The sequence below is a fragment of the Leopardus geoffroyi genome, chromosome B4 (genome assembly GCF_018350155.1).
Source record: "Leopardus geoffroyi isolate Oge1 chromosome B4, O.geoffroyi_Oge1_pat1.0, whole genome shotgun sequence".
In the NCBI taxonomy this organism is placed as follows: domain Eukaryota; kingdom Metazoa; phylum Chordata; class Mammalia; order Carnivora; family Felidae; genus Leopardus; species Leopardus geoffroyi.
In genome coordinates, this window is record NC_059341.1 from 74,331,814 (window position 1) to 74,358,651 (window position 26,838).

Genomic DNA, 26,838 nt, shown 5'->3' on the forward strand with positions numbered 1-26,838 from the left:
TTGACAAGTATTTGCATGGATTTCTTTGGATTTTCCTTTTGGGAATTCACTGAGGTTTTAAAGTATATAGCTTGGCATCACTCACCAAATTTGGGAAGTCCCTCAGCCATTATTTCTTCAAATTGTCTTTTAGCTTTATCTCTTTTCTTTCTGGGACTCTGTTAATACAAAAATGTATGTGACATTTTTGTCACAGAGGTCAGGAGCCCAGTTCTGTTCTATTGTTTCTTTTTCTAGTCTCCTTCCTCTTTTTTTTTTGTTCAAATTGGATGAATTCTATTTATATTTACTCAGGTATGCTGATTCTATTCTCTATCTCCATTCTACTGTGCACACCCAATGAATTTTTCTTTATTTAAAAAAAATTTTTTTAAATGTTTATTCATTTTTGAGAGGTAGAAGGAGCATAAGGGGGGAGGGGCAGAGAGAGAGAAGGAGACGCAGAATCTGAATCAGGCTGTAGGCTCTGAGCTGTCAGCCCAGAGCCCGACGCAGGCCTCGAACTCAGACTGCGAGATCATGACCTGAGCGGAAGTCAGACTCCCAACCGGCTGAGCCACCCAGGCGCCCCTGAATTTCTCTTTAAATTTCTGTTATATTTTTCCATTTGTAATTTCTAATTATTTTTATAGACTTCAGTTTTTTTTTTCTGGAATGTTCTATTTTTTTGTTTTAAGAGAATTTATAATTAACATTGAGGTATTTTTAGAATGGCTACTTTAAAATTCTTGTTAGGAGGGCTGCTCGGGTGGCTCAGTAGGTTAAGCGTCAGACTTTGGCTCAGGTCGTGATTTTGTGGTTCATGAGTTCCAGCCCCGCATTGGGCTCTGTGCTGACAGCTCAGAGCCTGGAGCCTGCTTCAGGTTCTGTGTCTCCCTCTCTCTCTCTGCCCCTCCCCTGCTCATGCTCTGTCTTTCTCTCTGTCTCTCAAAAACAAACATTAAAAACAATTAAAAATTCTTGCTAGGTAATTTGAACATCGGATTCATCTCTGTGTTGGCATCAGTTCATCATCTTATTCAAGCTGTGATTTTCTTGGTTCTTGGTGTGGTGGGTGACTTTCAATTGCGTATCAAACATTCTATTAAAATCTTTTACTGTAGCAGGCAGCCACTCTGTTTAGATTTGACACACAGGTCTTGACCTACTTTGTGGCTGTAGTGCTTATCAGTTTAGTTTTAATAATCTTTGTTTTACTTGGTCTGCTTGGTTTGATTTTTGCTGGGGCTTCTACTGATCCCTGCTGGAGCCGCCTATAAGATGATAAAATGTGTTCTTTAAAGTCACTAAGACTATGGTAATTTGTTATAGCAGCAAAAGGAATCTAATACAGAGTATGTGGAAGGTGTATGCATACACGTGTCTGTGTGGAGTGGGGAGTCAATGGGAGCAATCATTTTTTTGTCTGTGCTGTTCTGCTTCTCATCTTTTATCTGATAACTTCAGTGTGTCCTTGAGGATTCAACTGCCAGGATTAACAGGCATCTGATGCCAGAAATCAGAGTACTCTTCACTCCCCAAGCTTGACTTGGGTACTCCCCTTAGAGACTCCGTGGGATCATATGTATGTACACACACACACACACACACACACACACACACACACGTACACACACACACACATGTAATTAGTTTTACTTTTTTTTTCTTCCAAGATTTTATTTAAATTCAAGTTAGTTAACACATAGTATCGTGTTGGTTTCAGGAGTAGAACTTAGTGATTCATCCACTGTATACAACACCCAGTGTGCATCCCAACAAGTGCCCTCCTTAATGCCCATCACCCACTTAGCCCACCCCCCCACCCTCCAAACCCCTGTTTGTTCTCTATCATTAAGAGTCTCTTATGACTCTCTCCTCTGTTTTTACCTTATTTTATGTTTCCTTCCCTTCCCCTATGTTCATCTGTTTTGTTTTTTATTTATTTATTTGTTTTTAAATTTTTTTTTTCAACGCTTATTTATTTTTGGGACAGAGAGAGACAGAGCATGAACGGGGGAGGGGCAGAGAGAGAGGGAGACACAGAATCGGAAACAGGCTCCAGGCTCTGAGCCATCAGCCCAGAGCCCGACGCGGGGCTCGAACTCACGGACCGCGAGATCGCGACCTGGCTGAAGTCGGACGCTTAACCGACTGCGCCACCCAGGCGCCCCCTTTTTTTTTTTTTAATTTTTTGTTTTGTTTTGTTTTGTTTTTTAAATTCCATATGAGTGAAATCATGTGGCATTTTTCTGACTTATTTCGCTTAGCATGATATACTCTAGTTCCATCCAGTATTTTCGATTTTATATTATAACTGTCTGTATACATGGGCCCCTTCCTCTATAAGCTCCTTAAAGACCAGGACTACTCTGTATTCTTGTGCCTAGGACAGTATCTGGTGCACGGTCTTCACTGAATAAGGGTTTGTCCATTAAATTATTCAGCCTGAGTGGCAAGGTGGAGTATTCCCCGGGAGCATTTGATTTAACCTAACTCCCACTTTCAGGACCCAGTTGCAGAAATCATTGCTGCAGGGTATGCTTTGGAGCACTTGGAGGATCCCTTCCTTATGGCTGTCGAGTATGTGCTCTAGAGATATAAGGACTTTCTGATATTCCCAGTGATTCTAAGCTAAATCATGTTGGGAATTGCATTATGTAGAAATTATACCTACAGAAATGAAAAAACTGAAGATCAGTAAAATTGAATGACTTTCCCAAGCCATGGATCTGGGACTGAAATCCTGGCCTACTAGCTATGCTATACTGTTTTCTTTATGTCCTTCCCATGCCTCACCTCTGGCGAGGGTCTGCCCCATCCTTTCTACTTCTGCTTCAGTCATCCGTGACTGTTCCCCCAATCGTGAATTGTATTCTCCAATTCTGCCTTTAGACTCAGCTGAAAACATAAAAATTGGCAGCATGTTTTAGTTATTTCCAGAAAATCTAAATTGACAAAAAAATGTTTCTCTGAGTTTTTCGTAACTGTAAAAGGAATGGTCTCCATAGAAAATAACAGAAATCTAGGTTGAAGAATAACCTCACTTATCTTGTTATCTATCATATCTACTCTTAACACTTATGTCTATTTCCGTTTTCCTATTTCTATTCTATTCCATGCATTTTTAATATGTAAAAGTGGTATAATGAAGCATGCATTCTTTTTTTTCACTTTATACCATAGTTTCTTATTTTGTTGGTAATGATTCAAAAGCATTTTTAATGACTATGTCCTATTCCAGGCTGTGAAGCTACTAGAATTTATTAAATCATTCCACAATTTTGGACTTTTGGAGTGTTTCAAAAATGTAGCCCATTATATGTTCAAAGAATACATTAGTAGACAGAAGTCAATTCACTTCTCTGATTTCTTCCTCATAATAGTTTCTTAGAAGAGTTAATGGATCAAAAGACACGAACATTATTGTATTTCCTAGTTTCCTGTTGCTGTAACAAATTGTCACAAACTTAGCAACTTAAAACAAGCCTCATTTTACTATCTGCTAGATCTGTGGGTCAGAAGTCTGGCTAGCTAGGCAGAGTTCTGTGCTTGGGGTCTCACAAACTTCAAATCAAAGCATTGGTGCCCTGGGCTTCTATTTGGAGACTCAGGAGAACCATTTTCTTGGCTCATTTAAGTTGTTGGCAGAATTCATTTCCTTATGTTTCCACATGGTCTCTTCTGTCCTTAAGCAGCAGTGGCAGTTTGAGGTCCCTCTCATGCTTTGAATCTTTCTGATTTCAGCTGAAGAAAGTTCTCTGATTTTAAGGGCTCATGGGATTAGATCTTTTGGGGTCTGTCTGCCCACTACAAACATCCTTAGGGATCTTTAAGCGTTGCCAGCATGCTTTCCAGATAAGCCAAGCCAGGATTTCTGCCACCACCATTGAACGAGTGTTCAACTCCCCGCACTCACCAGCACAAAGGATTAATTTTTCTTATTTTAGTAATGTGACAGACAAAACAATTATATTTGTGTTTTTCCTTGTTTTTGACTCATAGGTCAAATGACTTACACTCATTCACCATTTTTCTTCTGTGATTTCATGTCCATTGCCCATTGTTCTATTAGATTCTTAGTTTCCTTTTTTTTTTTTTTTTTTTTTTAGGTTTATTTTGAGAGAGAGAGCATGGCAGAGGAACAGAGAGAAAGGGAGAGCGAGAAAATCCCAAGCAGGCTCTGCTCTGTCAGTGGGGAGACCAATGCTAGGCTTGAACTCATGAACCACGAGATCATGACCTGAGCTGAAACCAAGAGTTGGGCCACTTAGCTAACTAAGTCACCTGGGTGCCCATCCTTGTTTTTTTTTTTTTTTTTTTTTTTTTTTTGTCTTCATGCATTAAGGGTATATTGGTTTGTATTTGATACTGGCTGGTATTTTTTTTTAATGTTGATTTATTTTTGAAAGAGAGCGCACAAGTGGGGAAGGACAGAGAGAGGGAGACAGAGCATCCAAAGAGGGCTCCGTGCTGACAGCAGTGAGTTTGATATGGGGCTGAAACTCACCAACCGTAAGATCATGACCTGAGCTGAAGTTGGTCACTTAACTGACTGAGCCACCCAGGCGCCCCAGTAACTGGCGTTTTCTAAATTGCTCTTTAATGCACTACTGTATAGTCCCATGATCCATCGTTGCCCTTGTAATTTCCTCCACTGTGTCTTACTTCCCTGGGCAGCTGTCAGGTCGTTCTTCCTAAAATGTCGCTGCTTAGGTTTTTGCCTTACTTACTGACTTTTTCCACTTTTGGTGTATGATGTGAAGGAAGGGTCTAAGCTAATTTTCTTTTTTCAATCAGTTTCTTCAATATGGTCTATTGGATAATTAGTACCCAATATTTTCTTGGGAAAAGACCATCACATGCCATAGAAGCAGACGCCCTGCGGACTGCTTCTGCACATGAAGTAATTTCTTCTGTTTCATCTGTATATGCCTGTAACAAGGACTGAGAAAGCTAATGAACTTGATTACAAGTAGCCAGGAAGGGTTTTTGATGTCCTGGGTCTATCTCAGTAGTACTGGGTCTCCTAACCTAGAGTCAAAGTGACTTAGCAATTAGTCAATTATCTATTAAAAAAAAAACTACATTAGTATACATTCAATAAAGCTCACTAGAAGGCAAGAAAACAGATTATGCTCTGCCTGAAAAAGAGAAGAAGACTTCCTCTCCAAATTTGAAAATCTAAATGTTAATTATAACAATACCATCCTAACTAACTTTATTCTAGTAAGACAGGAATTATTCTAGTAAGCTATACAGACATGGCCCCAGAAAGATATAATTAAGACACCTTTAGGTAAATGAGTAGGCTTGTCCTAGACTGAGAAAATACATTGCCATCTGACAAAGGACATGTGTCCAGAATATATAAAGAACTGACAAATCCACAATAAAAAGACAAACAACTTAACTCTTAAAATGGCCAAAAGATTTGAGCAGGTACTTCACAAAAGGAAACATGAATGGCCAGTGAACACATGAAACATTTCCAACACTAATCAGCAAGGAAATGGAAATGAGATACCATTTCATGGGGCACCTGGGTGGCTCAGTCAGTTAAGGGTATGACTCTTGATTTCAGCTCAGGTCCTGATCTCATGGTTTGTGAGTTCGAGTCCTGTGTCAGGCTCCGTGCTACCAGCATGGAACTGCTTGGGATCCTCTCTCTCTCAAAAATAAATAAACTTAAAAAAAAATACAATTCCACACCCACTTGAAAGGCTACAAAATACAATGCCAAATGTGGGCAAGGCTGTAGAGCAACTGGGGCTTGTATATATTCTTGATGAAAATGAAAATGGTGGAAACACCTTGGAGAACTATTTGGAAGTTTCTTAGAAGGTCCAGCACTCAACTTAGCGTTTGACCTGATATCCCAGCAATTGTCCATTTCTACCCAATCTGCTGCACTCCCGTGTTGCTTTCCCTTCTCCAAACCTTCCATGTCTCTATTTTACTAATCTTCATATTTCTTTTATTCTTCTTCCATCACAAATGAATTCCTCCTGATTAACTATATAGAGACTCATTCTAGGAGATATGTATGTGATGACATAAATAAAAATGATTTAGGGGATGCCTGGCTTCTCCAGTGGGAAGAGCATGTGACTCTTGATCTCAGGATTGTGAGTTCAAGCCTTGTGAGGAGTGTAGAGATTACTTAAATAAAAACTTAAAACAAACTTCAGGATTAGCTGTGTATTTTACCAAAATAAGATGGCAACTATGTTTTGACAGCTACAAATTTTAGTTATGTCAAGACTAACAATGGAAATGGAACATATACCAGTAGAAGACAATATTTAGAGTTAAAAATTTTTTCTCATGTACAAATAATTTATAGCCTTCAACAGTAGAAAGAAAATCAAATCAGTCATTTGAAAAGTTCATTTATTATATACCAATATACACTTTCTGTAATAAAAAAAGCCTCCCAGTACATTGAACCATCTTATAAATGAAATAAGAAAATAAAACTTTCATCTGTTTATAAATGGGGTTAAATTAACCAGTACAAGATACCATATGTAAGCCTGCCCTGCAGTCTATGTGAGCTCTAATCCTGAAAATTGCCATGAGAAAAAAATGGTGCTTTATTATTTGGCACTGTAGTATTGCTCTTGAATATCTGTATAATTACAGATGTTGATATTTTCAAGTTCGTAATTTCAAAGGTAAAGTATTCAGACTAATACAGATTGGATACTTCCCCAATTTTTGAATCAGTCTTCATCTTTATATTTAAATACATTCAGATTAAACCTTTAACACTCAGAAGGTACCTTTTTCCATTTTCTTATTTTGACACACTCTAGGTGATCATTAATAGAAACCTATCTTGAAGATGCTATTTGGCAAGTATTTTCCGATAATAGTGACTCCAAAGTTATGATAGTGTCTAGTAATGCTCAGTTTCCATAACAAAGTGCACCATTTGACAGTATTATGCCTCTAGAAAATAATATATAAAACAAATGTACGTTTTCTTAAGGCACAGTACAAAAAACCCTATTGAAATATGATTTAATATTATACTTAGCTGATACTTGTATTTCATACGTGGCTTGACTAAAATATAAAAATCTACAATAAATGTTCTTCCTACCGATTTAGGGGGGGAGGAAGTGGCAAAGTCTAGAAATTCTGGGCAGCAAGTGCTAGTTTTTAAATCCATTTTATGTGAGCATGTTGTTGAAGGGAGCAAGAATACCAGTTTGCATCTCTGTAGTGTTAGCACTTTTATGGAGAACCATTCAACATTGCATTAAATGGCAAATGAATGTCAGACTCCTGTGCAAGCTAAAATGAACTAAATTCTATTTTAGACATGCTTAGTTAGAAGAACAACTTTGGTACTGACAATTATTTGCAAACAAGGAACTTATTTTCTTGTAGATGATTGTTGTTTTTGTAAACATTGAAGAGCATTACTGAACTGTATATAACTTAGGTTTCAAATTTAAAATATCCCCAATAGGCAGATACATACAAATGGATTTTTGAGTTTATCAACATAATTCCCTGCCCCCACCCTCAATAACATAAACGTTTTGACTGTGAAGAGAGAAAACTACACATGTAAAAAATAAAAATCAAATGTACCATACATCAAAATTCTGATGACTACAGAATAAGATTATATACATACACATATAGCAATCACAGTTTCCTGCACTGAATGTTTATCAAATAAAAATGTATCAAACAATACTGGGTAATGTAGCTCCACATGAATCGTGGTCTATCTAAAAATTGTGAATGACAATGGAAGACGAGAGGGAGAGCATTGTTCAGTGACAAAAAAGCGTGACAAGAGGACTAGGAATAATATTGAAGAACAAATGCTTCCAGAACAGGCAGTTGAGCAATAAGCATTATTTTTGTTGTTGCTCTATAATTTAAAGCCCCTCTCTCTGTTTAGAAGATGTTTTAACATTTATACATAAAAAAAAATTGAACGAAGAAGGCACTCCAGTGTCCCAAACAGAAGAGGCGAAACATTCCTTTACTGTTGACAGTAAGGTGTACTGGTGTCTGATCTTTCATGTATGTACCTTTCAGGGACAGTTGAAAAGACATGTAGGCATACCTCGGAGATATTGCAGGTTTGGTTCCAGACAATCACAGTAAAGCGAGTATTACAATAAAGCAAGTCAGATAGATTTTTTGGCTTCCCAGTGTATATAAAAGTTATGCTTATGCTATAGTGTACTAACTGTGCAACAGTATTGTCTAAAAAAATGTACATACCTTAATTAAAAAATTGCTAAAAAGTGCTAACCATATCTGAGCTTTCAGCAAGTCTTAATCACTGATCATAGATCACCATAACAAATATAATAATGAAAAAGTTTGAAATACTATGAGAATTACCAAAATGTGACAGAGGCACAAAGTGAGCAAATGCTGTTGGAAAAATGATGCTCCACGCAAGGTTGTCACGAACCAATTTGTAAACAAACAAACAAACAAACAAAAAAAAAAACCAACAGAAAAAAAAAACCCGCAAAAAACCTCAGTGCTAAGCACAACAAAGCACAAGAAACGAGATATGCCTGTGTTTAATAAGATGTCTTTAACATTTACCAAAAATCTGTTGAATGAAGAATTCATTAATTCAGTGTCACAAACAAATGGGCAACTATTCCTTCACTGTTGACAATAAGATGTTCTAGCCGGCTGTCTGATCATTCATGTACCTTACAGGGACAGTTCCTAAGACATGGCTTTTGCCTCGGTTATTAAATAGACCTAGAGTATTTGGTGCTGGATTGGGGGAAGGCATTAAGCAGTGATAGCTTTGCCACCAGGGCATTTTTGTTGGATGTTCTGAGAATACAAGTATTTGGTAATTTGAGGGGGAGGGGAAAAGGTATTATCTGATGACCATTCCATGCAGCTACCCTTATTCTGCTTGTGCAACAGCAAAAATGCATCCTCTCACACTGTTTTAGGAAAACCTGGGTAGAAATGTGCACCGCAGGTTTTAAACCTATAAACAGCCATTCTTGACAAAAATGATGCTTTTTTTTCTTCCACAGGTGCCTGGTGATGTTACTATAAACATCTTTGGAATCTTCCCGTTATTTCCTATGAATAACATTCCAATCAATAGAACTCAAATGTCTTTTGCAGCATAATTTGCAACCATTTCCAATAGAAAAGGTATTTTTCTTTGGGTTAGTGATGCTTGGAATTTGGAGGATTGTAAATCCAGTCAATTATAATGAGTGCCATGCTTCCAATCATGAAGATGATTCCAACCACAAGGAAAATTAAAGCCTGTAAATCAGAGAGCTTGTTAGGGAACACAGAAACCATATTTAGCACAGTTTGCTCTTAGAAATTGTTTACCCAAGACAGCAATCTGATTGGCATATTGAATTGTATTATTCTTATGGCTCAGATGTCTATGCCTAGCAGTTCAATGAATTTAGAAGCCAAGTTGAGGAAAGAGGGTGAATACAGTGGAGAGATTTAATCTAGGTCTTCAAAATAGATAAATGGTTGATTTGTTACATCAAAATGATGGAATACTCTGTAATCATTAAAAAAAAAACAAGTGACAGAAAAAGATACAATGACATTGAGTGTGCTCACAATCTTTTAGTTGAAGGGCATATTATAGTCTATAGGACAGGATTAAATTTACAAAGTAAACAGATAAAAACAAAAGCCTAATCTATGTTACATATTCCTTTAAAAACGTGTGTGTGTGTGTGTGTGTGTGTGTGTGTGTGTAAAACACTAGAAGGGGCCTTATATATTATCATCACTGGGATCAACCACCTCATTCAATCTATGAGGAAGCAACAGGTGAAGTTTTTCACTAGAAAGGATCAGGGGACAATTTTACTCATTTTTACATCAAACTCAGAATGGGTCACAAACAGGATAAATAATTTGCCATGGTCACCCTTCTGTAAAAGTCCAAGCAAAATAGACTGGAGAGGCTAGGAATTCGGGGGCGGGGGTGGGGAGGAGATGTTGGGAGGAGCTTTGGATACCAAACTGTCCTGAAGTCCCTGAACAGTTCTGAGGAGTGAATGACTCTCAGGCAACATTCAGCATAACTTAGTAAGAGGCACTGTTTTTAAGCCTTAAATGGAAGATATAGTTAAATATTATCAATGACTATTTGATAATTAGAAAAACAAGGGGAGCCTGGGTGGCTCAGTGGGTTGAGCATTTGACTTTGGCTCAGGTCATGATCTTGCAGTTTGTGGGTTTGACCCCTGTGTCGGGCTCTGTGCTGACAGCTCAGAGCCTGGAGCCTGCTTCAGATTGTGTGTCTCCCTCTCTCTCTGCCCCTCCCCTGCTGACACTCTGTCTCTGTCTCTGTCTCTGTCTCTCTCTCAAAAATAAACATTAAAGAAATAATTAGAAAAACAATTCATTCTGGCATGTGTTTCTATAACATCATTTTGGAAAAGAAATATGCTCTCGCTTAATAAAATTAAATTTTATATCTAAAGAGGTTAACTGGAAAACGATGGTTTTGTTCTGGATCTCAGTCTACTCCAAGGTACTATGGAGGGGGAAACCAGGCAGCATCTTTTCTTTTGGCCTTCCTAACCTAAAAAATATGACTAAAATGTTTCAATTATTTCATAACACTGTCAGGGCCTCATTCCTTCCCACATAATTTCCTATGGATAGTGCTACCTACAATCTTGGTGGTGGAAACTGGTATCCATATATGCCTGTGGGAAAACTCTTAGTGTTTGATGGGTAAAAAGGACTTAACACAAGATTCTTGATTTATGACGGGAAGAAATCCTGGAATCATCTCAGTACCAGAGATCTACCCTCCTTTCTCTCCACTAAAGTTCCAGCCCATCTGTGATTTTCAGTTCTTGGTCAATCTTTTTGAATTGTATATTTTCGGTTTACTCTCAGTTAAAGAGCAACTTATAATGGGGGAGATTGCAAGCCTTACTTACCCCAACCTTTTGTGGTGACCTAAGAGGTTCTTTCTTGACAAGTTTAAGGTAAAACACTGCTGGAAGTATGAAGATCAGCATAGTGGCAGAAGAAGCCCCTGAGGGGATAAACACAGGTCAGGTCAATGTCTTACTCAGCAAGGCAGAGACTCAAGGTCATGCACTTTAAAGGTCTTAATGCTACCCTAATCTTAGCACTGAAAGTACTATAAACTTGTCTTGGTTGCTTATTCAAATGTTTATCAAGAAAATTAAAATATACCTAACATCATAGTTGTATCCTAAGTACACATAACATATAGTCAACAAAATAAAGGCTGACTTAAAAATTTATAGGAAACTGACAATAGAAACACATACTAAGGAAGCTGAACTCATCATACATCCTTCTTATCCACTTCCAACTTTTCAAGTTGCTGACACCTAATCCAAAAAAATATTATATTGTATTTAAAATTTGAGTAATCCCTCAAATCAGCAGATGAAAACTATATTAACGGGCCACACAGTTAAGTAAATCTGCTTTACAAGACCAACCTTCTCCACCTCCAAAGATGGCCATCAATGCTCAGCTGATACTACTGACAGACTCGAGAAAGCATCCTATAGGTAGACTGTGTCTTCCTTACTTTTTGATGCAGAGTTAAGACCTAAATTCAAATCCTGCAATAGTCCAAGATACAGGCATTCCCCACTTTGCAAAAGTTCATGTTATGCCACTTCACTTTTAGGAAGGACCTATGTTAGCACCTACCTTCCCTAACTGAAAGAAATCCAAAGAAGATTTCTGTCTTTATGGGGAAGAAAATTAAAAGGTGAAAGTTGCACCCAGAATTTGTTTTGCAGTGAACATTATGGAGGCAGCGCCCCCTGAGCAGCGAGAGAGGTGTCTCCAGGTCTCTTCCCTGGGAACTACACTCCATCTCGGCATTAAGTTGCCATGGCTTTTGAACCGTTGTGAATATCTGTGTTTTAGGTCGATTTATTTTCTGCATTTGTTAGCAATATTGTGTCGTAAGTTATCAGAAGAGTCCAAGAGCGGTTATCTTTTGTGTATGGGATGCTCAAAAATGCTTCCATATGAATGAATCGTCGTTTCTTCGTAGCTTTATGCCATCGAGGCTTACAAAAGATTTCATATAATGTTCTACTTTTGCATGGAGGGGAAGTGGGGAACTGTATATGACTTGACTTCTGTGGGGCTCCATTTCCGTCAGAAAAGGCAGCTGGACTAGATGACCTATAAGGTAGCTTTTACTGTTGACATTTTCTGATCCTGTGATTAACTTCCAGAGTCACCTGGGAGGGAGGGGAGGTGACCAGGTGGCCCGGCTGGGCTCACAAGAATCCCATGAGTCAAAGATGGAGCAGAGATCCTCGACTTCCCCTCCACCAGCTCCCCGTCTGCCACTTAAGGAGGTATCCACTTGAGCTGATTAAATAAAAGCCTTTCTCAAACTTACCTATGAATCCAAAGATGTATTTTATAGTGGGTACAAGGATGACCAGAACATTATTAAGTGCAAGAAGTATGGCTGCAATCAAGAAATGTCTTATCCAACTGAAGGGTCTTTTGGGAAATAAGAGTGTGGTCACTGATGTACGAATCTGCAACAAGAAAGTTCAAAGGCAAGGTTACTAATTTGTTTTTGATTTTCGTCTACTATTTCAAATATTCTTGTCACTCTAAAGCACTTTGTGTTTTTCCTTTTTCTCCCAGAAAAGATCTTGATGCTGATTTGTTTCTCAAAATTTCATTAATGTGGTAAAATATTCATAATGTTAACTATCTTAACTATTTTTAAGTGTACAGTTCAGTTATTAAGTATGTTGATATTGGGGCACCTGAGCCCCGACTTCAGCTCAGGTCATGATCTCATAGCTTGTGGGTTTGAGCTCTGCATCAGGCTCTCTGCTGTCAGTGCAGAGCCCATTTTGGATCCTCTGTCTCCCTCTCTTTCTGCCCCTCCTCTGCTATCAAAACTAACCATTAAGGAAAAAAAGTATGTTGATATTGTTGTGCAGCCTTGATGCTGATATTTCTTTGAGATGGTTATTTTCCTTGTGCTCACTTTCTCAGCTTTCAGAATTTTTTTCTTAAAAGTTATCTCAGAGAAAATAACAGGTAAGACTTCAGGGACACAGTAAAACCCTTATTGATTTCTAAACGTGTGTTGTCAAACAGGATTAAGTATTAAGGGCAAGCACTGAATTGATTTGCACTCCTTGTGATTTTTACAAATCTGGGTTTTTAAAAAATTTGGCATCGTATTTAGCATATAATGCTTATTTTGCCACATAATGTTTTTTAAAATGATACTCTTTGTATTTCTTTTTGCCCTTTTGCCCTCCGTTCCCAATTACAGATTATAAATGCACACAAAACGCAAAGAATAGGACCTGGTAATTTTAGCATTTCTCAAAGTTTCTCGTTTGGTGTCTTGCACACAGCAGGCACTCAATACATGTTGAATTAAGTTGAACAGAATGGGCTTCGGGAGCCTTGACAGACTTCAGCCCTATTTCAGCAGCTACAATAAGTAGGTGAAGGGTCAAGAGAGGTTCCATTTGTAGCAGTCTTTCAAGTTACTGTGCTATAACTGGATAATAAAAAGATCCTTGTGGGTGGAGGGAATGCCCTGCATGTTTGAACAGCTTAACAAAGTAGAAAATACTCTCATCTGTAGAATCTTTTAGAGGACACTTTTGACTCAGTGGCATTATTCTGTTGGCTTTTCAATAAGGGAACACTCCAGTTAAGCTCGGACTTCACATTTTTAGAAATGCTGGCATTGATTTTCCACTTAAAATTTTACTTCTGAAGTCTCTTACTGGTGGAGAGATGGGAACTCATGTAAAAGCAAAAATGTAAAATACATTTTTGAAACACATGTATGAACGACGAAAACTTTGAGCCGAATTGCTTGTAGTGTCTAATGTGACATTCCTTTCATACTGGTCCACCAAAATTAAAGCCATCTGTTTAGGTTTCAAAAGCAATTTCATTTCCAGAATGGCAAACCAGATAGTCTCTGGAAATGGTTTAAGAGTGACTTTGTAAGGGATTTTAAAAATTGGATTAGTGAAAATTATGAAATTCGCTCAGAAAAGTGGGCTGAAGAAAGCAAATGCCTTGGTTACATTTTCCCCAGCTGTCCATTAATTCTACATTATGATCCACACTCCATGCTTATTGGATATTGTCCAAACCAGTCTTAGTAGGCTTCAACATAAGCTTTCCATGGTACATCCTTATGGCTTAAAGATTTACTTGTCTGAAAGTGCGAAATTTACAGAATAAACAAGTAGAATACAGGTTATTTTCAGGCAGAGGACTTATATATGTGAGTTTTTTTGTTTTTTGTTTTTTGTTTTTTGTTTTTGTTTTTGTTTTTGGTCTTTTGTTAAAGGAATACTCTATTCCATAAGCCGAGTTAGAGGTAAACCTCTAAGTGCAGTTCCCCTGAATGTGAATGTGGTTTCCTAAGGTCTCATGGCTCCCAGAAAGACTAAGGTTTGGCTTGGTGATGTAAGAGTACAGAAGGTTTACAGGAATCATCATTGGAATAAATGGTGAAAGCTTGCTCCTCACAGCAAATAAAGAAAAACAAAATCCCAAACAGAACTGAAAGCATGTAGAATTGCCAATGCATTCCTAGAAAGGATCATAGGGCAAGCGGGGAGATAGTAGGGGGCTGGTGGTGGTGGAAAAGAATAGAAGAAAACTTGCCGGTCATTCTATGTTAAAATGCTGCCTTGAGAGGTGAGCCTGGATCAATAGGTCCTGAACAGTTCTATTTACCTATGTCAGGACTGAGGCAACTCTGGCGTGTTACCCACAAAGCACTGCCTGCTGTTCCACTTATCTAAGTGCCTTTTCTCCACTGACACAAACTGATAAGAACCTGGAAATGTGGGTCAGATGCTGTGGGTGGGGAAGTCCTTAGCAACAGCCATGCCCTCTGACCCAGAAGGATTCCAGAAAGGTCCTTTGCAGCTCTAGAGAAAACATCTGTTATTTCCAGAGAGAGTATTCAGAATAGGAGGTGCTATGTTCTAATCCGGGGACCCACTGGGAGGCAGAGTAAAAAATGGGAACCTTAGGTCTGAACTCTTAAAAAAATCAATCTTATTGTTTAGAAGCGAATCAGTTTCATTTTGTAAAGACTGCTTAGGGTAGGAGTGTTGGAAATATCTGTGGACCACTACTCTATTCCAGTTCACAGCAACATTTGCCATATTTCTATGCCTATATCTGCATATGATTCAAAACAGATCTGATGGCAACATATGTGGGGAAAAATGATTTCACCATCACAGAATAAGAGAAGTAGCTAGAAAATCTGAGATGTGATTTTTTTTTTTTTTTTAAGGTATGGCAAATGGAATGTGAGTCTGTGTGTTCTTGATAAACTCCTTAGGATGATCTGGTTTTCTGTTTTTCATGTTAATGGGTGAACTTTACTGGGGAGTACAAGCTGAAAATGGAATTAATAGTCTTTGGGAAGGAGGTGTAGTCCCATAATAGACTACCCTCCCATAAAACCCCCACCCCCAACAGTAGAAACAAATGTTGAGCTACTAGTAAAAAAGTAATTCACTTCATTTATTCATGTGTTCAATAATCATTTCTGCACTCAATATGTCTTTTATTATGGAAAAAACTAGCCTAACTGCAGAAAATAAGATAACAAATAGAGTAATCAAAGGAAAATCCATCCAGTCAACCAATAACAGCAACACCCTTCCTTATTGTGTCTTCTTGGGCTCCTAAGAAAAAGAGCCTATTATCCTCTGTTGAAAGAAGTAGAATATACAATTATGCCTAAAATCGAGAGATTTTAATCCAGATTAGGTTTTGTTCGTTTTTGATTACTTGTATATGGGATATCAAAGCAAAGTAAATAAACTTCTTATTGGTCAAGAGTTTCTTAATTCAAAAAAACTACCGGGAGAACCCTGCTGTGCATGGCTCAGCATTTGACGTGTTGGAAATCATGGCTCTAAATCATAAGAAACAAACACATCACTAATAACTTCTCTCACTTTAGGGAGAAAGTGTCTGAAGGTAGTCTTGTGGGTTTGACTGGGACGAGGAGACTTTTTTGTCCTCCATGTTTACTTTTATGTTCTGCATCATACCCGTGGGCACTTAATTCATTTAGCCCAGCTCCTGACACAATCTAAAGTTCGTGGCAAATGTTGGCAGGGCGAACAGCTTATGCTATTGCTAGAAAAAGCAGTTTACACATCTCAAAAGGCAAGATTCATTTGGAGACCATTTTTCTGGGCGATTGTTGTCAAACTTCTCCTGCACCAGTCACTGTGCCCATTCCTAACCTTTAAGACTTTTAAACCAGGGGAGAAGGTGGACACCTACGCAGATTATCTCAATGTAATAATGTAGTAGGGTCAAAGACAGAATTATGTGCAGCATGTTTTGTAAATGCTAATGTTGGGTACAAATACTTAAGGATAAGTTATGTTTTGAAATTTTGATTCCCATGATCCATTTTGATTCTAAGGGGCATCTAATGGGAGACATTTCCAAACCACTACTGTTCCTGATGGTCAAATTTATATCCGTGCCCTGTCACAAGAGAAAGAACTTCTATGGGGGAGATCTGGATTTTAAATGTTGAGGTAAAATGACCATCAGTGTGACTTCCATTTCCTTTATCTTGACCTCAGCCATCAGTGTCCTTCTGTGAGCGGTGCATTAATCAACTGTGACTAACTGCATGACCACAGGCAAGTCCATTAATCTCCCGAGACCATGACCTCAAAGTGCTATATTTAGGGCTTATGAATAAAGCAATACAGAGCCACATAACAAGTTTCTTCTATAAAATGCTTTGACTGGATAATGATGTGAATACCTACTGTGTGCCAAAAATTAGCTCTTTACACACAAAAAGGGCTTTCAACTTTGGTTCCTCAGAGACACTGTTTGCTTAGAAATTTTACCTTATGGTACACTTTCTGTCAATAGCTGTCTTCTGCCTCGTACCCATGATGGAGCTGATTTTAGGCTAAAGCTGTATGCATGTCATTTGAAATACTTTCAGACATATGTGAGGCAAGATATTATTTAGGAGTAAAATATTAGCCCTCCTAGTAATAAGGATCTGATTTCATGCACTCATGAAAAAGGAATGTGTTAAAAAATATTTCAGCACACAAGCTGCATTTAAAGTGACCACAGTGTCATTATATGAGTAGTCCTTATATGCTGGGCCCTGTATGGAACATTCTGTACAGGATGGTGCTGGTTACTAGGTCGCTTATTTTCTCCCCTTAATGAATGAGTAAATTGAGTATTTATGAAAGGAGAAGAGTTGGCAGGAGAATGCGGACCTGTGTTTGTCCATAGGTGGTGGTTTTAACTCACGCAGCCCAAATCTCTTCAACCAGCCCTGCTCTGTGATCCCAGGACAAGTGATGCCAAAGACAAATGCCAAGAAGGGGTGATCCCAGTATGAGTCTAGTCGAGGGCATGTATCAGTGTTAGGGATAGTAGAAAAGATATACAGTGCAAAATATAGCTATTTTTCAAGAGATTTAGTTCTAGTAAGTAATCTACTTAATAAAATTCCCCTTCTCATTGGTCTTCAAGGAATCAGATTAAATAAGGCAACATTTGAATGTGACTGCAACAAAACTGTAGGGGAAATTTAAATACCTTCAGAACTGGTGAAAATGCAACAAATTGAAAAGTAATGTAGTTTTTGCCTTTTAAGTTCCAGAAGTTCTATGAACTCCTACTCATTTCTACTAATCCACAAGATAGAAACCCAAGATCTTCTTTTTGAATTGAAGTTTAACAAAAAATTTTGACCTCAATAAAGTTGGAAAATAAATAGAAATTTTGTGATTATATTTTTCCTCCTATATTTTCAAAGTGTTTAACATTTGAGGCGCCTGGGTGCCTCAGTCGGTTAAGCATCCAACCCTTGATATTGGCTCAGGTCACAATGTCATGGTTCATGAGATCGAGCCCCGCATTGGGCTCTGTGCTGGTAGCATGGAGCCTGCTTGGGATATTCTCATTCTCTCTCTCTCTCTCTCTCTCTCTCTCTCTCCCAAAATAAAGACTTTTTAAAAGGTGTTTAACATCAAAAAATATTTGTTGAATCTACGTATTAAATTGTCCATCTTATATGGCTCCAAAATGCTGTGTGAAAATAACGTCTTCAGGCATTACAAATGCAAACTCACATAATTAAATCCATGTCAAATTGGAACATATCTAAGCTAGGAGATTAAGCAGGATTCTTCCATCAAAGATTCAGGTACTTACTGGGAACAGGACAATGGGCACAGTTAGTGTCACTGCCACAAGGACTGCCAGGCGTACCATGAGGAGAGGGGTGTCAAATGTATATACTTTGCTATAAGCATGAAGTAATTCGTCTTCAACTTCTCCTACAAAGAAGAAGAGAATGGGTCCAGTTTGGTGTTTCCAAGTCAGTATTGATTACCAAAAGCAACATTTTACAAAGGGAACACAGTACAACAGAAAAAAACACCCAGGTCTTGGAATCTAGACACCTGTTTTTATCCTATCTTTGAGCTTATTTATTAGTTGTGTTGATCTTTCTTCAAATGGACAAGGGGGCCAGTGAAGCTTATGAAGTTAAAGAAGCTAGAATAAAATTGTGAAGATGCCTCTCTGGCTCATTTGCTTCGTGATAAGTCTATCTCAGTTTGTACAGAAGCCTCACAAGAGACGGGAAGCTGAGGTGCTCTGGTTGAAGGGGATGAAAGGTCCAAGCCCCCACCAGCCTGTCCCTTACATCCTGCCCACTCCCCCCTCTATTCCCACCTGCTAAGTGAGCCTTGATGCAGCTTCTCTGAATCTAGTATGGAAACCTTATGACAAATGATTTTTAATATTTTTTCAAGTTCAATAATTATGACTCTATCATGATACCAATACAGATACTTCCGGGGATTTTTCAAGCTTATCTTATGAAACTCATTAGAATCAGTATAAGTAACATTCAAGGATGAATTAGCATGATTTTAACAGGGTCTCCCAATGAATACTGATCTAAGATTAAGATGCCATGCTTCTGGAAAGCTTATTCACTCAGAATTCCAGACACAAATGATGTGGAGATGCTTATAGAATCAGATGTAGTTGGATTTTTCTCCCTACGCCCCTCCAAATCAGATAAAATGGGGTAAAAATACCTTCAGTGGTATTGATCTAACTTTTATTAATTCACAACCAACAAGCAGTTAATGCCCAATCTAAAGTGAATGCTTGGTTAATAGCCAACTATTAGTCAAATAGAAAAAAAACCCAAGTAAATGGTGCTCCCTCCCCAGTCTTTTCCTCCACAATTTGTCTAGTAATCAATTTAATTTAGTGAATCAGAAGAAAAAAACAACTAAAAAGTTAGAGAACTTTAAACAAAAGGTTTATTTATGTTGATTACACTGATTAGTGATAACAGGTCAATGTTTAAGTCCCTGAAATTTGTCCATTAGGCTATGCTTCAATGGAATTCAATAACAATCCTACTTTTGTGTCCATTAAGATGCCATAGAGAAATTGTTTTAGGCATAATCTAATGTGTCCATAGTACTTTTTTTGTTTTTGGTAGTGCACTCCCAGGCTGAGTGGAACTCTGTCATGTCGTCTTTTCTCAGGAAACTGTTCACTATAACAGAATAGAATGGGATAAGCCAGAAAATTTACCTAATGCTCCAAGCCCCCAGACCCCACTTGACTGGTAAACAAGAAGCAGGTTCCAACTCAAGGACTTTGCACTTTCCCTACCATTTGCTTAGTAGTTAGTTATTCCACCAAGAAAGCTTTGCAACATACGATTGGATTCACTGTGATTGCTTCTAGCATGAGATGGCCTGAGAAGTCAAAGTCAAGGAAATATAATCTATCCCGTAAGGAAAATAATGTAGATTTGAGGGCTGGTTTTTCATAAAACATGTATGAATTCACAAATTGTTGTAACTTGTTAGCTAGACTGGTTCAGGTCCCATTTTCTTAGGTCAAGTGACAAGGCTAAAATAGCATGTTAGTTGACTACATGGACTATAGATCATGCTGCTTATAGAGGGTAATTAAAAGAATTATACCTACCCGGGTTAATGATCAGTCCAACTAGGATTTGCACAAAGAGAATGACTTTGACAGAGTGACCTACCATAGAAGGTTAGGTAACCAAAGAGGGCAGCAAGCAGGTACATGATGAGCATTCCCGTGATGGAAATATTTGACACTGTTTGCATCTTCCTCCGGGACCGACTGAAATGAAAAAAAAAAAAGCTCTGTGTTTTTTTTGTCATTTTTTTAGTAAAAATATTTCTAAAATAGTGAAAGAATGTATGCCTGTGTACTATTATGAAACCACATATCTCATACAGAAACATAGCTTCTTTAAACTTGTCCTAGAGAGCTGTGGGGGATTTGTTTCCATTTTTCTTAACTACTACTCTGTCAGTCTTAGAGACAACTATTTTCCTAGAAGAAGACTGGTTTATTTTGTGTTGATAAATATACTTGTCTACTGAGTATGCAAGAATGTAATTAACACAAAGATCAAACTGTCTGCTAATGTAGAAAGCTTTCATACTTCATAGTGAGATGGGATTCATATTTCATGTGGGAGGACACAAACCTACTAGAATCAGCAAAGCACAACTTGCATGAGTCCAGACCACAAGAGAGCCTAGAAGCGTCTGGAAACCATTCTGGAGGGCACCCAGCTGCTTAAAGTCAATTGCTGGGCTTCTGGAGTAACTGCTATCACTTCTTGATCTTCGGTTAAGGTCAAGTGTAGAGTAAATGCCGCATGTGATTTTCCAAGTAAAGTGAAAATAATTGAAAGTGTTCCCCAAATTTTTTATAAGTTAAATCAGAATTTGTGAAGCAATTATTGCTATGTACTGAGAATAAAGAGTGAGGTTACTGATATCCGGATTAAATAAAGTGAGAATTACTATAGGCCACCTTTCTCTAAAGGTAAAGGGGAAAGCAGTGCTAGAGGGCTCAGACACACTACATACCTAAGTAGATGTCAACAGCCTCAAAGGGAAAAGACTACAAACGAATCCTAGAATTTCAGCTAGAAGAAACAAGATTGTCTAGCCATTGTCTCCATTGTACAGATAAGACAATGAAGGCCAGGTTTTGGCACATCCCTGTGGTGAATGTCTTCTAGACAAGGGTTAAAGACAGAGCACAAGTGACATCAATGGCTTAGCAAGGTCACCTTAGCCATAATTTTTTGTCTTCATGGGTGCGGTCATTTATAGCTGAGGTGACATCATTCCTAGCAAATTTCAAATTCAAATTTCTCATTCCTGCCAAAATTCTTCTAGCCATGGCTCTTCTTCCCCCTGACCTAAATTCCTCTTGTGGACCATTAGGATGAAGAAATGGGAGAGAAGGAAGCAGATACGGTAGTGTAGGGAGGGGGCTAATTCATACCTTTTTGGTTAAAATACATTACTGATGAGTGGTATGTACCACAAACCTTCTCTGAAGAGAAAGCCATTAACCATGCTTTTGTATAAAGCACCTCTGAACATATGAGCACATTTTCAAAACAAGTTAGAATGTTAAAATGATGGCTGCCTTACTCTTTAAGTTCGCTGTATATGGGAAGGACCTCAGGGTGGCACACAAAAGCAAATGCTAGGATGGGAATTGCGTAGGCCGTCTGAAAAACAAAGACAACAACGCATATGTAGCTTTTCAACACAGATGGCAATCCCAAGCCATCTCAGCTTATAAAATGAAGACCCAGCCATTTTGGTAGGCTCATCACTTACCCGGGAGTTGAACACAAAGTATTTGGGTTGACACTTGTCATCACTGTGTGCTTCATACTCTACTCCACTGCCATGAGGAGAGCCCTTGGCCTGGTTCTCATCTAGCCCTGCAGGATTTTGGTGGGTGTAATCCATCATGAAGTTCACGCCATTAATCTCAGAGTTGTTAGGTAATATTACCATGTGCACTGGAAGTGTATTGTTGAATGTCAGATTTCCAACAATGTGATCCAGAACAGGCAGAGGGCAGGGTATTTGGAATTTCTTGTAAATCACCTAGGCCCAGCCATTAAGAAAAAATTATCAGCTTTTTGAGGAGAACAGTGAAACAAAAATCCATTTATATAGCTTATGGGGTAGTGGTGAGGGGCCTCTGCTGAAGATTCCCTTTAGGCTAATAGACAATGGAGACTCTCTAGCCTCTGCTCTAAGAAAAGAGTTGGAAGGATGGTTGTCCCTGAGAATCAATAGGACAGTATTTTGCATGAATCTCTTCTAAGAATCATCCATATTCTTCTGTGATAAAGATGATCGTTTCCTTGCTACATTTCATATCTTTTATTTCTTCAAATTAATATGGATTATCAAAAAATTTCCCATCTTCTTTTGCCTTTTTTGGGGAAATGCTGTATACATTTTGGCATCCAGGATATTACAAAAGTTTCCCTTTTTGGCAGGGAGTGGGGGCAATGGGGAGAAGGATCTCTTCTTTAATTCCACTGGGATTACCCTCTTTTCATGGGTGGAATGTGTAGGAGAAAATGGCTGACTGATGTAGACATGAATAATTCTATAGCTCATTCATTTCTGGGACTCTTCACGTCTTCCTCCACCTTTCTAAATACTAGGTCATGGTCATGTTACTGCTTGAAGGGTTCCTTTTGTCCAAATATATATCCAGTGTGCTTAGAACATACTATTAGCAATGGCCTTGACATTCTAACTCAACTATTTTTAAAATCATGACTGTTCTTTTCTCATTCCAAATTAGAATATAAGAAAATGGCTTGTGATGCAAGAAGTATTTCATGCTAGTGAATTGCTTGAACAAAAATGAGGACACTAATTCAGGGACTATGTGTCTCATGCTCACCAACCTACAAGGATCATGTCAATAAATCACTTACCACACTGACAAAAAACACCATGCAGGTAAGAGAAAATCCACTGGTGTAACCAAGGTAACCTAAAAGTTAGCAGAGAAATTCTGTAAGGTGAATACAGTATCTACAATTGACTTACCTATTGGAATAGGAAATGAAAATAAAAACTAAAGATGACTTTACCTAAATTTTTAAGAAGAGAAAGTGGAAGAATGATTCCAACAGACACAAATATGACGAGGTAGTTGCCATTGAGGTACCATTCTCTACAAGGGGAAGAGCATCAAGAATATTAGGATCAGAAAAGACCAAGTAGAATAAGCCAAAGGATGTTGTAGAGAGAACATAAGACATACCCAGTATTTTCTTCAAGTCCCATGAATGCTCTGATTACTTCAGGTAGCTCATATTTAATGATAAAGAGGTAGCTTGACATTGCTAAAATGGAAAACGTGACAGCTTAGTGGTGCACGTAGCACTAAAGTCACAGGCAAGTTGTGAGAAGTCCTGGCCTTTGGGACATTCAGTCTTCCCGTCAGATGTGCATCTGATCCCCTGAACAGAAAGAAAAGCCACCCAGTATATCTTGTACTGCTTCCAAGTTCTTTTCAAAAATAGGTATTTGGCCCTCTGGCTCTTGCACATGGACCTGTGCTGACAGTATCAATGCTGATTCTGTTTTTAATCCAGCTCTGAGGTTTTTAGTAAAGTTGTTCCATCAGTTAGACGTCGTGATGGCCTGTACTAAGTGTGCCTGTTTTTGTGTCCATCATTTGGGCAGGGGCCTGGCAACAACAGGCATCGGCCAGAGGAGAGAGGGCAGAACTGTAGGGCGGTGCTGTGTAGATTATATGTCACTCTGGCTTCCCCGGGTGGGCGCTAGTCTAGTCCTCTGTAACCTCCCTGATGGGCACCCAAAGCCTCAGACCACTAATTGTCTAAACTGGAGGCTGACTGGATTGATAAAAGAATGAAAGAGATGATAGCTTTCCCACTTTTGTCAGTGAATTTTCTCTTCTCTATATCCCAGTCTCTTCTTGACCAAATAAGAAATTATACCAAGTGGCAAAAGCTCTTGAGCATCTTGACAAATGATCCACATGTGATCATGTACTGTTCTGAAAATCTGATATAATCTATAAACCCTCTCCCTGGAAAAAGATGTATGTATACATATGCATAACGTATAATCTTGCCAAAAGTTATAGGGATTTATGCAACATCTTTTCTAAGTCCATCCACTCCGTGAAGTAGAATGCTAATTTGACACATGGTCCAGTAAATTAAAAATAAAATACATTTTGGGGCACCTGGGTGGCTCAGTCCATTAAGCATCTGGCTTCTTCTGCTCAGGTCATGATCTCATGGTTCATGGTTCGAGCCCCACATCCAGCTCTGTGCTGACAGCTCAGAGCCTGGAGCCTGCTTCAGATTCTGTGTCTGCCTCTATCTCTGCCCCTCCCCTGCTCACACTCTGTCTTGCTTTCAAAAGTAAATAAACATTGAAAGCATTTAAAAATAAAAATACAGTTTATTAACTTAAAAATAAAACTGGCGGGTTTTGCATTGCCAAAAAAAAAAAAAGTGTGTGCTCCATCTTTCTGGTGAAGTTTTGCTCACAGACACGTAAAGCAGATTTCTAGGTTGCAAATTGTGCTATTAGTAGTTTCAAAATACTTAACCTCGAACAAGTAATAATGGTGATAATAACTCCCTGTGTTGTTTAGTACTGCACTTCACTCCATTTGATCAGCTGAAAAGCCTTGTAAATCAGCAAGATGTATGTTATCTTCATTCCACAGCTGAGGCCATAAAGGTTTGAAAGCTTAGATGACATACCCAAGATCACACAGATTGAAAACGACAGACCACATCCAAAATAGAAGACCCCTGATCCCCAGGCCAGTGTTTCTCCTCTATTGTGAAGTGAAATGATTTTTACAATACCTGATGTGTCTTCTGTAAATATTATTTGGTTAATCTTTACAAAGACCTTGGCTAAAGCTAAATCTTACGGTGCGTAAACAGAGGAGATATTTCTGATTAACTGGCTCAGTGAGGTACCATTCAATTTTAGAGCTATTAATTGCTGACTTTCAGTGATGTCACCACTGTTAATGTGTTTGGTCTTCGAAAATTTTAGAATGATCCAGACCTGTCTGGGTAATGTCAACATTATTCTGCTAATGTTGAAACATCTGTGGTAAATGTTAATTTTTCAGGGGATTGAGAAAGTTAAATGTTCTAAATGTGGAGTTGCTAAATACAGAAATACAAGTGATTTCCCTTAGGCTAAAATAACTACTAAATAACAGAGTAACCAAAGTGAGAGCATTTTCAGGAATGGTATATGAAATTTTGTGTTAGCGCCTTAAAGCCATACTTCCTTCATGTGTGTGCATCTTGAGAGACCATTTTATAGTTTATTCCATTACTTAGTAGCTACACTTTGAGCCACAGATGTTGTGGTTGTCCCCCAGCCCTTGGGGTTTAGGGCCAGATATGTGTCAGGGTATTTCAGTTATTCAAACAAATAAATTAGATCAGCTATGAGGTGATACTATGAAATGCTTGATGTTTTAAGTCTTGAAAAGGCTAAAGATTTGAACCAAATGTAAAGCGGTCTATTTGGTGGGGATGGGGAGCTTCTATGCTTGTGGCCCAAACCCAGTAAAACGAATGAAACAATCCTGGAATTCCTGCCAAATTCTACCCGGAGCTGTGATCTTAATATATACAAATATGAAAAGAAATAAATACAAATCACGAAGGTATGCCTGGATTTTATTTATCTGCTTACCGACTGTCCTTTAGCAGGAGCAGTTAGAATTGGATAAAGGTTACTAAAGGAATTGCTGAATTTGGGAAATCCTAGATAACTCCAGTGACTTTATTATTTTTCTTTTAATGAAAAAAACATTTTAATGTTTATTTTTGAGAGAGAGACAGAGTGCAAGCAGGGGAGGGACGGATAGGGAGACACAGAATCTGAAGCAGGCTCCAGGCTCCAAGGTGTCAGCACAGAGCCCGATAAGGAGCTTGAACTCAGGCTTAACCAACTAAGCCACCCAGGCGCCCCTCCAGTGATTTTTATTAAGAAGGGTTACCTCCTTGCAAGATTGCTGTGCACATTTATTTATTGTAGCAATTGTTTGGATGGTTTCCAGTTTTTCACTATTACAATGTCATTAAGGGGTTCAGTAAACCAATTATGGTACATTTGTACAATGGAAAATTCAAAGCCATTAAAAAGAATATGCAAATACATTCCAGGCATATTGTCAGGTAAAGAAAAAAGGATGCTGCAAATCCGTGTTATAAGATGATCCAATTTTAACAGTAACAATATACTTATTAAATTTTGCATAGAGAAATTATTGAAGTAGTTATTTCTAAGGGTGACTTATATAAACATCTCTTTATAATTTATGTATTTATGTCATGTTCCAGTTTTTCACAGTTAGTATGTATTTGTCTTATAATTATGCCCATTTAAAAAAAAAATCAGGAGGGCTCCAGTGACATTGAATCTGAGAACTGGGGAGGAAAGGATGTACTGAACCCTCATTATGTGCCATATGTTGTCTGATTTCATCCTCAAAATGACCTTGTGAGATGGAATAATACTCCCATTCTCATAGATGGACAAATTAGACCCACTGGAGTAAAGTCACAGTGGCAGAAACAGACTCACATTTGGGTGCATCAGACTCTAAAAGTCTATTCTCTACTCAATGGTTTTAAAATATTTTTTAAAAACAATAACATATCAGATATATATAAATGGGGGCGCAAGGGAGCCCAGGGGAACTAGTACCTAATAATCTGGAGAAGTCATGGGAGCAAACAGAACGAGTGTGTGTGTGTGTGTGTGTGTGTGTGTGTGTGTGTGTTAGGGTGGCAGGCCTACGAAAGTAGGGGAACTGAATATGGTTTGTTATGGTATGACAGGACATATAGAAGCTAGGTAGCTAGGTAGATATGGGGGTGATAGGAAAGGTATCAGA

The 26,838-nt window shown here is 38.3% G+C and overlaps 1 protein-coding gene across 2 annotated transcripts in view; it reads right to left on the reverse strand.

Annotated features, from left to right (window-relative positions):
• Nucleotides 1-8,525: 8,525 nt before the first annotated feature.
• The window catches only part of SLC38A4 (solute carrier family 38 member 4), a 68,451-nt gene continuing 50,138 nt past the window's right edge, over nucleotides 8,526-26,838 (reverse strand). For both annotated transcript variants that reach the window (XM_045463253.1, XM_045463252.1), the window contains exons 7-16: nucleotides 23,188-23,269; nucleotides 23,015-23,097; nucleotides 22,856-22,914; nucleotides 21,729-22,004; nucleotides 21,537-21,616; nucleotides 20,099-20,199; nucleotides 18,226-18,350; nucleotides 12,389-12,533; nucleotides 10,926-11,023; nucleotides 8,526-9,264 (exon numbers count right to left, since the gene is read on the reverse strand). In XM_045463253.1, coding sequence (XP_045319209.1) covers nucleotides 9,163-9,264; nucleotides 10,926-11,023; nucleotides 12,389-12,533; nucleotides 18,226-18,350; nucleotides 20,099-20,199; nucleotides 21,537-21,616; nucleotides 21,729-22,004; nucleotides 22,856-22,914; nucleotides 23,015-23,097; nucleotides 23,188-23,269 — 1,151 coding nt within the window. In that variant the 3' untranslated portion in view covers nucleotides 8,526-9,162. The remainder of the gene's footprint in view (nucleotides 9,265-10,925; nucleotides 11,024-12,388; nucleotides 12,534-18,225; nucleotides 18,351-20,098; nucleotides 20,200-21,536; nucleotides 21,617-21,728; nucleotides 22,005-22,855; nucleotides 22,915-23,014; nucleotides 23,098-23,187; nucleotides 23,270-26,838) is intronic.